At 42.3% G+C, this 14,578-nt stretch overlaps 1 protein-coding gene across 1 annotated transcript in view; it reads left to right on the top strand.

Moving 5' to 3' along the window:
- The window catches only part of LOC146273495 (copine-9-like), a 180,014-nt gene that overhangs the window by 151,650 nt on the left and 13,786 nt on the right, over positions 1-14,578 (top strand). Inside the window, exons 17-19 of the mRNA XM_084705201.1 lie at positions 9,395-9,522; positions 14,063-14,165; positions 14,383-14,440. Of these exons, the coding sequence (XP_084561327.1) occupies positions 9,395-9,522; positions 14,063-14,165; positions 14,383-14,440 (289 nt within the window). The remainder of the gene's footprint in view (positions 1-9,394; positions 9,523-14,062; positions 14,166-14,382; positions 14,441-14,578) is intronic.

The raw sequence follows: 14,578 nt of genomic DNA, 5'->3' as shown, positions 1-14,578 counted from the left end.
CATGCTGGGAAATGGCAGAGGTTTGTCTGAGAGAGCTGGGCTTTCCATAGCACAAGTTTTGTGGAGAATGCTCTGATGTTGTCGTAGGCAGCACTGACAAGCTGCACCTGCCTTGTAACTTCTTGTTCAGTACATTTAGCTAAGTCCATGAGCCATTTGGGATCACTTAGCACAGGAACAGCCATCCCATTCTTCTCCATGAAGGCTTTCACTTCTGCTCTCAACTCAAAAAACCTCTTCAAGACGTTTCCCCTGCTGAGCCAACGTACCTCAGTGAAGTCGAGCACATCCTCATATGCTGACTCTATTTCCTCCAAAAAGGCGTGGAACTGCCGATGCTTTAAGCCCCTGGATCTGATATGGTTGATGCATTTCACAACAACAGACATCACATTATCAAACGTCAGGCATTTGCTGCAAAGGGCCTGCTGATGAATAATGCAGTGCAGAGCAATGGCCTCCTCCACACCCTCCTCTTCCAGTTTTCTTTGAACAAGTGCCACCAGTCCATTTCTCCTCCCTGTCATTGATGGCGCTCCATCGGTTGTTATTCCAGCAAACCTCTTCCATGGTAAACCGGCATCCACAATGGTATCACACAGCTGACGGAATATCTCCTGAGCGGTGGTCTGGCCATGCATTGGAATCACTGTGAGCAACTCCTTCATCACTTCAAAATTGTCGTCAACACCACGGACATACATTGCGAGATGCGCAGTGTCAGTGACGTCTGTGCTCTCATCAAGAGCGACTGAGTATGCACGGAAATGTTTGGCTTTCTCACGCAGTTGATCGTAAATGTTACCTGACAGGTCAGAAATGCGCTCTGCCACTGTGTTGGCTGAAAGGCTGATGTTGCTAAACTGACCCTTCTTTTCCGGACAGACTATACTTGCAGCCTGTAACATGCACTTTTTGATGAACTCGCCTTCTTTGAATGGCTTTCCCGCCTTAGCAATCATCTCACTCACCACGTAGCTAGCTTCGACTGCCTCATCACTCTCTTTTCTTGCTTTCTTGAAAAAATCTTGTTGCTTCAGTAGACATTTTTTAAGATTGGCGACCCGGTCCTCTCTCTCATCTCCCTGGTATTTTGCATACTCCTCATGTCTAGTTGAGTAATGACATCTGATGTTGTATTCCTTGTGCACCGCAACTTTTTCTGTGCATATAAGACACGTCGGGGTGCCCCTGTGCTCAACAAAAAAATATTCTGTCTTCCACTTTCCCTGAAACTTTTCTCTTCACGGCAGGTTTTGAGAAAGACATGACTGGAAACAAAATTGAATGAATGAGAACGCGCGGGCCACACTAACACTAAACTATGATGTCAAGTAGCGGGCCACAAAATATCATCTCGCGGGCCTCAATTGGCCCTTGCCGTAGGTCGAGGTTTACAAACAAATCGTTTTAACAAATCGAGGCTATAAAGCGTTTGCTGACCTGTCGAAGAGTAAACATTTGGTTTCTTATATACTACAACAATACGTGGGAAGATCCCAATCAAACACGTCGAATCTGGAGCAGACGCCATGTTGTCAGAACAATCAGCTGCACTTGCATTGGTGACGTCACTACATCTCCAAGGCAACATATCAACAACTGAACAGAACATCTCTCTGATTAGTTAAAAATGTTTATTTACCTCTGCGAACATTCGGGAGGTTAATAAACTGATTTATTAACTTCTGAGAACGTCTTCTGGACCAATAGGAACAGCGTATTGGTCCAATTATTACACTAGTATATAAGAAAATATTTTGGTCAATGTAATGGAAAATAATATATTACAATATATTAAAATGTTTCAAATCATATATTGGTAAATATATTTTCTTTCCGTAAGGGGGGTGAGAGGGTAGGAAAGGTGGGTTTAGGGAACCGACTGCTAAAGTCGGTGACTTTTTCTCAAAGAAGGAGGAGAAGTTGTCTGCTGTCAGGGTGGTGGGGGAGGTGGGTTAAGAAGGTTGGAGAAAGTAGAGAAAAGTTTGTGGGGGTTTGAAGCAGAGTTAATTTTGTTCAGAAAGTATAGGGTTTTAGCACCAGATATTTGAGAAGAGAAGGATTTAAGGAGAGAGTGATACTTCAATGTCCAGACCGTCTTTGGACTTGCGCCATCTCCTCTCGCCCGAAGGGTGGACCGTTCTTCACAAATAACATCCATAAGCCACGGGCAGGAGGAAGAAAATCGTGCAGGCCTGGTTGACAGTTGAGAGAGTCAAGTGACAGAGAGAGTCAAGTGATGCAGTTAAAGTGGTTAACAAGGAGTCGGTGGCAGTGTTAGTACACAGAACAATTAAGCATGCTTTGATAGGATCAGTTAGCATCACATAATGGTGTTCAAATGATTTGGCAGTAACAGAGAGTGGTGTGGATGTGTATATAATATGTGGGGAAAGAAGCAAAGCTGTCCCACCACCCCGCCCGGTTGAGCGGGGTAAGTGAGTGAAGGAGTGGTTGACGGAGAGAGCAGCTGGAGTTGCAGTGTTCTCTGGGCAGATCCACGTCTCTGTCAGCACGAGGGCATGAAGAGAAGCATGAGATGCAGACGCCGGGATGAAGTCTGCCTTGTTCACAGCAGACTGGCAGTTCCAGAGCCCTAAAGAAAGAGAGGGCAGGTGGAGAAGATCTGGATGGGTAGTGAACGTTAGAAGTTGACCGTATATACTTTGTGACATGTCTACGGGTAGTGTAATGAACAGGAATGATAATGAAACACATGCTAGCTAGGAATAAGTCTAGGTAGAATAGAATATAAATATGAATAGGTTGATACTTATCAGAAGAGGTGATCCGGCCTCGTCGGCCTTCCTCTGCGGACTCCCGCAGGTAGACTCCCTGTCCCTGTTTGATCGAGTCTTCGTGCACCGAGGCCGCCAGGCGAGGCTGCCTCTGTAGTGCCAGCCGCCTTAAATATGCAAGGCGCAGCTAACAATGACCCTAATTATGTAAACAAAGCCAGCGTCTCACGCGGCAGCAAGTACCCTGGCTTTGTTACCCTGAAACTCGATCTCTAGCTAGCTACTTAACGGCCTGGATAGCTGCTGTTTCTCAGCTTTACCAGACACAAGATTTAGCAAAAACACAACAGAAGCTACACATTTAAAGTCACTTACTTAGTCAGGAGACAGTCATGATGCACACTCAGTAAAACACTATTCGCTCAGTTATGGTTGTGTGAGCTAGATAATCATAGTGGTGATTATCCACTATTATTAATCTTGTAGCGTCAGCACCCTTGGGTACCCAGCATGCTGTGTGGCATGCCAAAAAAGGAAAAGAGTTGTGGAAAATAGTTTGGTTAGAAAAGCAGTGCGGGGGATTTCAGTTGTGTTTGTTTAGTTAAATGTGTGTAATGTTATTGTTTTGTTAGTTAAGATAATCCTGTTGGTCACCCTGATTGTGCATGTTGTGTAGTTTAATGTAACGAGAGAGTGTAATCATGGGCTTGAAATTTGAGAATGCTGTACTGTCACCAGGTACATTCACAGGACGCTGAACACACGCTCTGTCCTACCCCAGTTGTTCTCCTGACTCTTGTCAATTTTGCATTGACCGAGATTCTAGAATAAGATCAACTCCGGTTCTCCTGCCAAATCGGGGAACTTTGAAAACAGTGCAGTGGGTGAAAATGTCTTGGTAGCGGGTGGCAGGTTTTTGGGATACTTCTAAACCTTATGCGGCTGCAGATTTCTGCCCCGGGGTGACCTGTGCTGAGAGAGGGAAATAGCATGGATGGGAAAAGTGTATTGGGAGAGCGAGCAGTAAGAGTTCATATCCTACACACATTTCCTTTAGTAATGTGTCTCCTCACTTTCATTAAGTAATTGTTGCTCTGTGTCTCTGTTTGGTGGTGATAGGAAGCGGCACGATTAAATAATTTGTTATACCAATGAACCAATGAAATGTGAGAATAGCAGAAAACAAGGAAAATATTAATCCATCAGTCATTTATACATCAAACTATGGAGGTATATATTGGATAAATGTGGTAACTCCTCCGTTGTACACCCCAAAATTGCATTTTGGTCCGGTTTTGAGCTCTCATCAGGCTGAAAATTGTGGCCGGACCTGGCAACCCTGAACTCAGGTTTGCTGTCATTCCCAGTCCTGAGTCAAAACTCTCTGCATGATGGGCCTGACCAAAGCACAGGTGGCTTTCCAGACAGTAGGGGTGGGAATATTTTGGTACCTCATAATTCGAATCAATTCTTGGGGTCATGATACTACAAAAAAATCTATCTAGCGCTATTGGCTCGCGTTGTTTGTTTGTTTCTGCTGGGCCGGCTCCCGGCAGCGACAACTTATTGTCTTTTTCGACTTCCAGGTCACACCCTGGGAGGGAGGGCGGCGGGATCTCAAGCATGCGCAAAAAACCTTGAGTCCGGTAATTAGTCCAATTCACCATTTACAAGCATGCGATGTCAAAATTCTCAACCGACTCGGACCAAGTGATCTCGGGGTGTCGATCGGATCGTAGTCGGACCGCAATTATTCAAACAAAGGTGTTTACGAGAAAGGGATTCTATTTCAGTCCAAATAAGCCAGTAATTCAAATCCATGTAACCACGGTGACTGTGTACATGTATGAATAACATGTCTGTATCATGTCAATTTTGCAATGTTGAGGAGGAACCCGCCATTGCTGCCTGCAGCTATATTTGTTGTTATAATTATTGAAGGGAAGGAGTTAACTGGTAAATGTAACTTGAAAAGGTGAGCTTTGAGGGCTTCTTTGATTGATGGCAGGGTGCTTGCCTGTCGAATGTGGTATGGGAGGGTGTTCCAGAGAGAGGGTGCAGCAACTGAAAACGCCCTGTCACCACAGGTCAATGCACTATTAACACTGCAGCCACCAGCATGACCTCCCAACCATATTACACAAAGTAGAAGGCCCCCAAAAACCTGGCAGCTTCTAAATAAGTCATAAAACGACATGCAAGCCGTTGTGTAAGTACACAAGCACACAAGCTGAGACAGCCACAAGTAGCTGTGTGAATTTTTTTTGACGACGCAGAGGAAGGGTGGAAGAAAAAGTGAGTCACAAAGCAACAACAGAGGGGAAAAATAAGGAAATTGTGTCATCTGTTTAATGAAAAGTGAGAACCAAAGCTGAAATCAGAAAGATGATAAAGGAGCTAAGTATCAGGTTGAGATGGAGATAAAAACAACAAAAAATAGAGGGGAACACAGTCTGTGTTCATTTAGGACAAAATTCAACTAATTATTTTAGAAGACTACAACGTTTGAGAAGAGTTTTAAATGTATTTATATAAAACAAGCACATCATTGATGACAATCTCAATTCTCAAGGTGAACCCTAGAAGTTTAAGTGACACCAAGGGCCCTATCTTGCACCCAGCGCAATTGACTTAGTCAACGACGCAAGTGTCATTCCTAGTTTGCACTCGACGCAAAGGGGACTTTTCCCTCCACAGGCGCACATCAGAATGATTTTGCGCTCCCGTGGGCGGTTCAGTGAAAAAGGAGGCGTGTTCCGGCGCAAATGTTCCCTGGTGCTATCTTGCAGTTTCCGAAAAACAAATCCGCTACTGACCAGGAAAAACGTGGTCGAAAGTTAATGGCGCATTATTCAGATGCTATTTTAAGGGCGCAAGCTTGGTCCGTGCACACTGCTGGCGAGGCCAGAGTCTTCTTTCTGCAAAGCTACATTACATTGTTTTGATTTATGGCGTGTTACATTTCTTCAATGATTATAAAAAGATTTTCATAAGAAATTTCTATGTATGTGAACTTTATTTGTAACAACTGTGGCAATTTCCCATCAGAATCAGAATTCTGTTTATTCGCCATGAAGCTTATGTTACACAAACACGCAATTTACTGTGGCAGGAAGGTGCAAACAATAAACGGGTATAAATTAAGTACAAAAGTACATTAATTAAACTAATTCTAAGAACTAAACAATTAAAAAATATACCAATTAAAAAAATAAAATATACAATAAGAATAATAATTTGAATGAACAGCATGAGCGGGCAATTTAGTGCAAAGAGAAAACTGCTCTGCCTTTCCCTTACACATTTCTCTATCTCTGACGAGAACGTCGTTCTCCTCCTGTGAACCGCTCCTGGCGTGCGCCTGGCAAATCCGCCGTTATAATAGCAATTCGCCATGGAACAAGCGCTGCTCTTAAAGGGAATGTGAGATGATGCTCTGATTGGTTTATTGCACGTTACGCCCAAACCACACCCATTAGTAATGTAGCTACTTCAGACCAACCCTTTTTAGATTTGGGCCAGGCGCAAAGTTATTCATCCCACCGGCAAAATAACAACCAAGCTGAAGTCACACCCACAAAGTTACTTGCGCTTTGCGTTTTGATACTGGCGATTCTGATCGTCAAAATAGGGGGCCATGTCTTCTTTACTGCTAACCAGTGGCGGCTGGTGAAAATGATTCTAGGTGGGGCTGGGAAATATTCAGTGAATTCGGTAACCATCCTAATACAATTGAACACATACTGCATGATACGAGTTCTCTGTGAAATAGTAATTATGTAATTAATGCACACAGCCATAGGCAAATGTCCACATTTGTGGACTATAAATATCATTACACAACATTGAAAACCACGGACATCTGGGCACTTGAGCCACTCTCCCTGGTATTATTAGGAAACAACTATTACTGTAAAACTAAATATTAAGGATTTATAAATTAATTTAACACAATCAATTATCTTTGATAGAATGTGCCTGTTCTTATCCACTTCTTCGTTGTTTCTCCTCACCTCAATCCGATGACCTTCGACCATTTGCATAGCGATTGTCTCTGCCTAGCATGTCTAGCTTGATTGTGTTCTCCATGTGTGCCTTTGTGCAATTGTTTTCTTTTCTCAGATAAATGTTTAATGTCCTTAACTCCTGTAACAGTCCATGCTGTATCTGTTCCGAATGTTATAAAAAGCAAGCACGGGAAGCAAAATAAGGCAGTGACATGACTGCATCCAGCTAGCCAGGCCTTTCTGGTGTAGCTTACCAATCGTGGGAGAAACCTCTGTGTATGATTTACATGCGCTAATTCCAGCGTTCTTTAACCATAATTTTTGAGGACGCTGATTGGCTAAATATGTGTTTCTTGTTAGCAACGGTCAGCAATTCACCTATTGCCAGCAGGTTGGTAGGCGTTTCGATGCCCAGATGTCGAGCATGAAGTAAATTTATCCCAAAAAATAATTTTTGTATATATATACACAACACTTTGTGTATTTTTAACACAGTCATGCTTAAAATGAGTATTTAGTGTTTCACCAGGGAGGGCGGCGCCGTTGCGCCCTCTATTGACTAGCCGCCACTGCTGCTAACTGTCATCCAACATGTGCTCATTCAACTGTTCATAACAGTTGAAGTGTGAAGTTAAATGGCCCAAATACTGTAACTGGTTAGGTCAAGATCTAATAAAGTTATATAGCACGGAATAAAAGCAAGTCAGAAGCCTTGAACCAAGGTCAGTACCCTCATGGTTAAACATCAACTCTTTAAAGTCCTTGCAGTACACAGAATTTCTTATTCTCCCTCATGTACCCCGGGTTTAATTCAATATTTTGATTGTAGTATACTGGTATGATTCCTAGCTGTATATATTTAGGAAAATTACAAACAAACAAAAAAGGCTAGACGTAGTGACTAAGGCCGAATCCCGATACTCCCCCTTCCCCCTAGTTTTGCGCGTTCCCGTGAGAGCTAGTGGTGTCCCAATACTCTTTTTGAGCTAGGGGAAGGGCTAAGACTAAGGGGTATACACCCTTAAAACCAAGTGAGGTCGGGAGCTTACTTGAAACCTAGGGCTATGTGAAAACTACGCGACCGGCAACAATGGCGGCCAGATCATCCAGAGAGTCCGCTAAATATAATATTTTCAGCTTAATTGATAAAAAAATTATGACAGTCTTGTTTTGTGTTATATACAGTCATGAACATATGTATTTGCAACCATTTTCCTAATTGAAACGTTTCTAAAAATCGCTAGTTTGGTACGCTAATATTACAGTGCTGAATTGCACAACAGTCCCGCATTTCTTTGATTAGTATGTCTACAGTTTAAAGTAAACTCCATTAGCAGCAAATTTCGTTTAATATCAGTGCATAACACTACTTGCTTTGGAGATATCGATACGTGCTAGATGACGTACCTGTAACCAAGTGGTGTCCCATTTCTTAGGGCTATGTAGCCCTTACCCCTTAGTTTCGAGGGCCAAGGGCTAGGGGTAAATTAAGGGGAAGGGGTAAGGGGAAGGGGGAGTATTGGGATTCGGCCTAAGTCTAACATGCTTTTGAAGTGCTTGACAATAGTCAATAGCAAGAGGAGCAGAAGAGAACAGTTTCATCCAGACTGTCCAAGTTTGGGGCAGACAATCTTTTATGTTGGAGAATTCACAGCTATTAATAGAACCGAGTCAAGTCTGACATGTTCAGGACATTCAAAGACATTGAACATCAATGGCACTGACCATTCACCGCACTACCTATAATATTTTCTGCTGTTTCTGTGGTAGAAAATTCTTGCTGGACTGTGTAGATTGAACATAGTCGAAGATGGCGGTTGCAATTTAATTTATTAAGACTATACAATTAAATATGATTAAACAAAGCTTTGTTGATCAGTCATTAACGAAGGAGGTGCCATCCACACATATCGTTCGTAAGAGTGATCCTGACTATCACACATGCTCAACCTTATATAAACTTTAGATCAATGGCATTCTGTAAGGTCAATCAATCAATGTAGCAAACTCTGTGATTGGCTAACTCAACTTAGTGACAGCTTAAAACAATACATTTACATATCAAATGTCTCACTGTTCTTTGATGTGGCATTTCTCTGCAGGGCTGTAGATAATAAACCCTAGGAGTGGCAAGCCAAATGGTCAACTGTCCTTTGTGTGGTCATCTTCAAACAATACTTTTAATTAACACAAACAATGAAACAGGACACAGTCCTTCTCTAGCCAAATTTCAGAGCAACTGTCTCATTGAACCCTTACAGTGACCAGAGGACAGAAGGCCATATAAGATGCTTCACCCATCCCCCAGGGCAAGCTGCCCACAGAGCCATCAGCACCTCACATTCCTTTGAACTCAACTTAATTATCTTCCCTTTCTGTCTCTTACCAATGAACATAGAAGATTATAGATTTCATACACATACATATATGCATATGACGAAAATGTCTACAACAGTTTCACATTTATCACGTATGATTTTGTCAGAATTGTTTTGTATACAAAAATGAATGTAGCGCTTTGTGGTTGGTTCTGGTTGACAAATAAATGCTGGTAATCTGTCAGATTTTCCCAACACTGTAAAGATTGTACAACTTTAGGTGATGACAACTAAAGTATGGTGTCTACTTCTCTGTTTCTTGCTGTAGAACTTCAACGTAGAGAACCCTAACTGTGTGGGGATCGAGGGCGTGCTGGAGTCGTATTTCCAGAGTCTCCGAACTGTTCAGCTGTACGGACCAACCAACTTTGCTCCTGTTATCAACCAAGTGGCACGGTGCGAGATTGAACACACACAGCAACACGCATGAACACACACACACATTAACATGCCCACGTGTGCACACATACACAGTCACAAATATGTGCAGAATAGATTCACACACTCAAATATTGTCACATGGTGAAATGTGAGAAATAAATGTGTGTATGACACACACACACACACATTACTCTCTCACAGTGTTCCAACTGTAGGTCAGCTCAGCTATGAATTACTTTGTTCAAACTTTACTGACTTCAAACTTTTAATTGGTTGGATTTATTTTTCCAACTATGTATGAACCAAACATGTCTAAAACTCATATAGTCTCCCACACTCTACCACCTCTCAATCACTGTCTCCCTCAATTTATCTTTTTTTCTGTTCCCCCTTTCTTTCTCTTTGCTCTCTGGCAGATAGGCCAGCTGAGGTGTTCTTCTTTCCACTGTGTGTTGTATATTGTTTTCCCGTCTCTAATGTTTTGGGTGTAACTGCAAAATTGGCTTTATATAATGGTTCTACTGCACGAGTCACACAAACAACCCTACGCTTGCATTAATAACCTGAAGCAGGACATGGCAAATATAACAAGTTTACTGGAAGCAATCATTGTTAGTAACAACGTCCCGGTCTGAAGTCTCAGGGTCATGTGACCGGCTATCCGCGCTGTAAGTGGGGAAAACCGCATCCAACTTTGTCAGCTGCTCTTATACTCCCTCTATATCAGCCTCTGTCAATCCTGGTCCTTGGGCCTACTGTAGCCCTCCATGTTTTAAGATGTGTATCTGCTCCAAATGACTGAGTTGTCAAAACAATAGTTGGAAGTAAGATACCACAAATATGTGCTCTTTGTGCACCCTCCCCCCACCTGTCACTGAAGGTCAGTCACTGCTACTCTCACTTGCTAGGCAACCTTCACTGAGGGAATTGTTTGAATGATCCAGATCCATTTTTATGTATGTATATTTGAGATCACACATTTGTAGATATGTTTCTACTGTATGGGAACAAATTATGAGGTCGATCTGATTAAATGAACAACCAGCATAGCGCGTTAAGTGCAACCGTAGGGTTTGGGTTCGGTGGAAAAAAATCCACGTTTGGCCAAAACCGACTCCCGTCAAAAAGCCCAATATTCGGCCGAAACCAAATCCTGGATTTGGTGCATCCCTAGTCAATAGAGCATGACATACTGCGCCAACTGGTCTTTGAAAAGCTCATTGATGAATTTGCATTGTTTGCTTTAAGAATGAGCAAAAACCGGCCTTTTAATATCACTGATGTGATGATGGTGAGTCACATGTTTAAACTGATCATATTTATAGAGTGGCTCTGTGGACGTTAAAGCACTGATGTGTCAGTGCACTTGGCGAGTTCGGTAAAGTTGGCATGACATTCACAGATTCAAACTTCCGGGATCAATAACTCTATAGCCGGATTAAGACATTTTGAGGCCCCTATATCACCCCGACGCACATCATGACACGCACACAAACCCAAATGACTTTGTAAACAACAAGCTACAAAGTCATATAGGGGCCTCAAAATGTCTTAATCCGGCCCTGACTGTAGGCTAAGTGGCTAGCTCGCTATCAACGGAGAAAATAATAAAAATACATCATCAGTGTGGCTATTTCAGCTAGCTAGTGTTGGGCTGTATTGGCAGCGACCTAAACAGCCAAACCCGTTTTGTCACTGACTGGTCATTAAAACAAGTCAAGTGGTAATATTGGTAGAAAAAAAGTGAAGAATAACATAAATTATATATGTTATAATATCTGGGTTTGGGTATTGTGTAACCGTGTTGAATGGGTCTTGGTCTGGACACGTCTTGGTTAGTTGCAACTTTTCATTGACAATATTGACAACGCGTTAAGAAACTTGATCGAAGGATTGCCTCACTTTTCAATTTAGGTGTCGCAATGGTTGCTAGCTTTGTAACCTAACCTTACCTGGCACTAATCACCCTTCATACTACTTGTACATCTTGCACATGAACACGGTGCTCAATAAGTCTCAAGCTATTTAAGACTTTGTTATCAATGTCTATGTTCTGTAGAGCAGTTTATCTTGTGCAGCTGCTTTGGTCTGAAGATAACCACGCCCCTCTCACTTGCATATAGGATTGGAAATGAATACAGTACAGAAATAAATGTGTGTTCGGAAATATATGTGGTGTTAGGAAATAAAAGTCTCAAGAACTAAATAAATGTTGTCTTTACAAAAAAGTCATTTTGAAATAAGTAAATGTATTTATTTATTTAGGTAAATGGATTCAGCTATATATTAATATGATGATATATTTATTTATTGCAATTTTGTTAATTTCAGGGTTTATTTCATAGCCATATTTATTTACCTATGCAGGACTCCAGACTAACTTTTTTTACTAGTTTTGCAAGGCATTGTATTCATGTCACATTCTCATTGGGGGCTGAGCACCCGTAAAGGTCTGTTCCTAGAATCGCCCCTGCGACGCACCATATATAAGCTTTAAGAGTTTAAATACATTATTTAATGTGACATTACGTACTGTACATGCAAGTCTTAGCTTAATGAATTAAATGTATGATGCAGTTTTCGATCAGTCCTCCGACACCACAACACGATACTTGCCGAGTATAACAGCGCAACAGCTCAAACACAGTAAGGGAGGGATACAGTAGCAACGCTAGTGCTAAATAAGTATTTAGCTGCTCTGCTCCATGACGCCGGGTAAGAAGAACTCGTGAAACTGCTCACCAAAAGAACGAAGTCTGGCAGATTAAGACATGTTCGCAGGAACCTAGCGAAAAATATCCTAAATTTTCCAATACTTTTTGCTAGGTTTATAGGTACCTAGCGAAAAATAGCCTCAACTTTCCTAGACTTTAAGCTACGGTCCGAATGCAGAAGGAAAGCTGATATCGCTGTCTTACTAGAACGTCGTATCTATGTGTCGTTGCTAACGTGTGCTGACATTGTGCACACCCAATGAATTCAAAATTTGTAGGTCGCACATGCGCGAGTGCTTGTAAAAAATGCTAGCACTGTCTCAAAAACTGGTCGCAAAATGCGACCATTTGGTCGCAGTCTGGAGCCCTGCTATGTATTTATTAATTTAATTTTGACTAAAACGGCATTCCATATCAGACCGGACCGGTGTGCAACCTGTGCTAAATACACTATCACTGTGTGGGGGACAGGGTGTTGATATCCAGGGGCGCTGGCAGTAATTTTGGGCCCCATGAAAAAAAAAAAATGTCCACAGCGTAAAGATGTAGGCACCAATGAACGTACAGGATGTAGATGGGACCATGGAGTTGACCCTTCTGTTTACAACTCGCTTTTATTCTCAATGGCGATGAAAGATAAACTTATAATAGCCGTTTCGGGCTATTTCCCGTTTTGATATGATCAGAGTCTCCCTGCCTACACGGATAGCCTTCAGTGGAATGCTGCTTGGAGGAAGGTGGCAGATATTGTCGGACCACCGGTGAGTACGCTATGGGGTCAGAACTAGCAACCAGCCAGTCTGAAATCCCTTGGGTACTGCACTAGTAGATCGACGCAGGGGCAGTATGTTTTTGAACTAGTCTCTCACATTACCAGCTTGTTATGTAGGACATGATGTTATACACCATATTGTGTCTCTCACTCAATGCCTGTGTACTACTTCTCTCCACCATTCACTTCTTTCAGTAACTGAAGCCTGTGTGTGTGCACATGCATTTATAGAGGGAGATATGGTTATTTAAGTGAGAGGAAACAGAGAGAGAGAGAGAGAGAGAGAGAGAGAGAACACAGGCGGAGAACAAAGCCAAAAGGGAGAGAGTGATTGACAGAAAGCAAGACAGACAGTCAGGCCGAGGGGGGGATGAAAAGTGAAATACATTTATTCTGGAAAGTGTGAAAAAGGAGTGAGGCAGGGAACAGGGGGGATGCAAAATAAAGAGGTAGATATGGAGAGTAAGACACACAGACACAGAAACTGAAAAAACAGAAGTAGACAGTGTGAGAGAGAGCGACAATCAGAGAGGGGGGAAGAGGGAAAGAAATGTTGTAGTGAACTCTGCTCTCTCGTCTTACTTCCCTCAGGCCAGTGTGAGAGTGAGCCAGACAGCAATCCAGCAGGTCTCTCTGTTACCTGCAAGATATATAAACACAAACACACACACATGCATAAATAGTACATCATGTCATAGAGAAGCCTGGCCTAAACAAACACACTTTTTTTTTATTATTCAGCTTTTGTTTAATTTTTGTTTTAGTACAATGAGTCTTGACTTTGAAGTGTAACGTACGGGTTAGGGTTGAGACTAACCCTAAAGAAAGCTGACAAAATCGTGTTTCCTTTGAACATGCCAATGTTCCTTAATCACGCACACATAAACACACACACAGTGACATACTGACACAATCGCACAAAAACTGACAGAATCACACACAGTGAGTGTATGCTGTGACAGTAACAAATACATACAAACTGACACAGTCACATTTATACCCCACCCAATGGCACACACAAACTAACACACACACTTAATCACAGACTTTGTCCTGTTGCTGTGTGCAGGTGTGCAGAGGGCGTGACGGACGGGTCACAGTACTTTGTTCTGCTGATGATCACAGATGGAGTCATCTCAGATATGATGCAAACCAAGGAGGCCGTGGTCAATGTATGCACACAACAACACTATCCATTGTAAATCACCAGTCAGCACTACTGATGACAATAGTCACTCACATTATTTTGGAATTTCCGTTTTGATATGTGTCTTTGCGATGTGCATGTTGACTTGAGTTTGTTGTCTTGGTTATGTGGGAATGAGGGGTTGTGTGTGTGTGTGTAAGCGCAAAACATCTCACACAGTATCTTTTGTGTTTTCTCCTCAGGCGGCTGCGCTACCCATGTCTATCATCATAGTGGGAGTGGGCCCTGCAGAGTTTGATGGTAGGTGTGTGTGCATCAGCATGTGTCAAACTCATTTTCACCAAGCATTCATCAGCATTATGGTTGCCCTCAAAGGGCCAGTTGTAACTACGATGTAACGTCAGTAACGATGAAACAACGTTTTAGTTGTAGCTGTTG

The sequence above is a fragment of the Hypomesus nipponensis genome, chromosome 9 (assembly GCF_054491055.1).
Source record: "Hypomesus nipponensis isolate SF chromosome 9, ASM5449105v1, whole genome shotgun sequence".
Classification (NCBI taxonomy): Eukaryota; Metazoa; Chordata; class Actinopteri; order Osmeriformes; family Osmeridae; genus Hypomesus; species Hypomesus nipponensis.
Note: the sequence above shows the minus strand (reverse complement) of the source record. Positions and strands in the feature narration are given on the sequence as shown.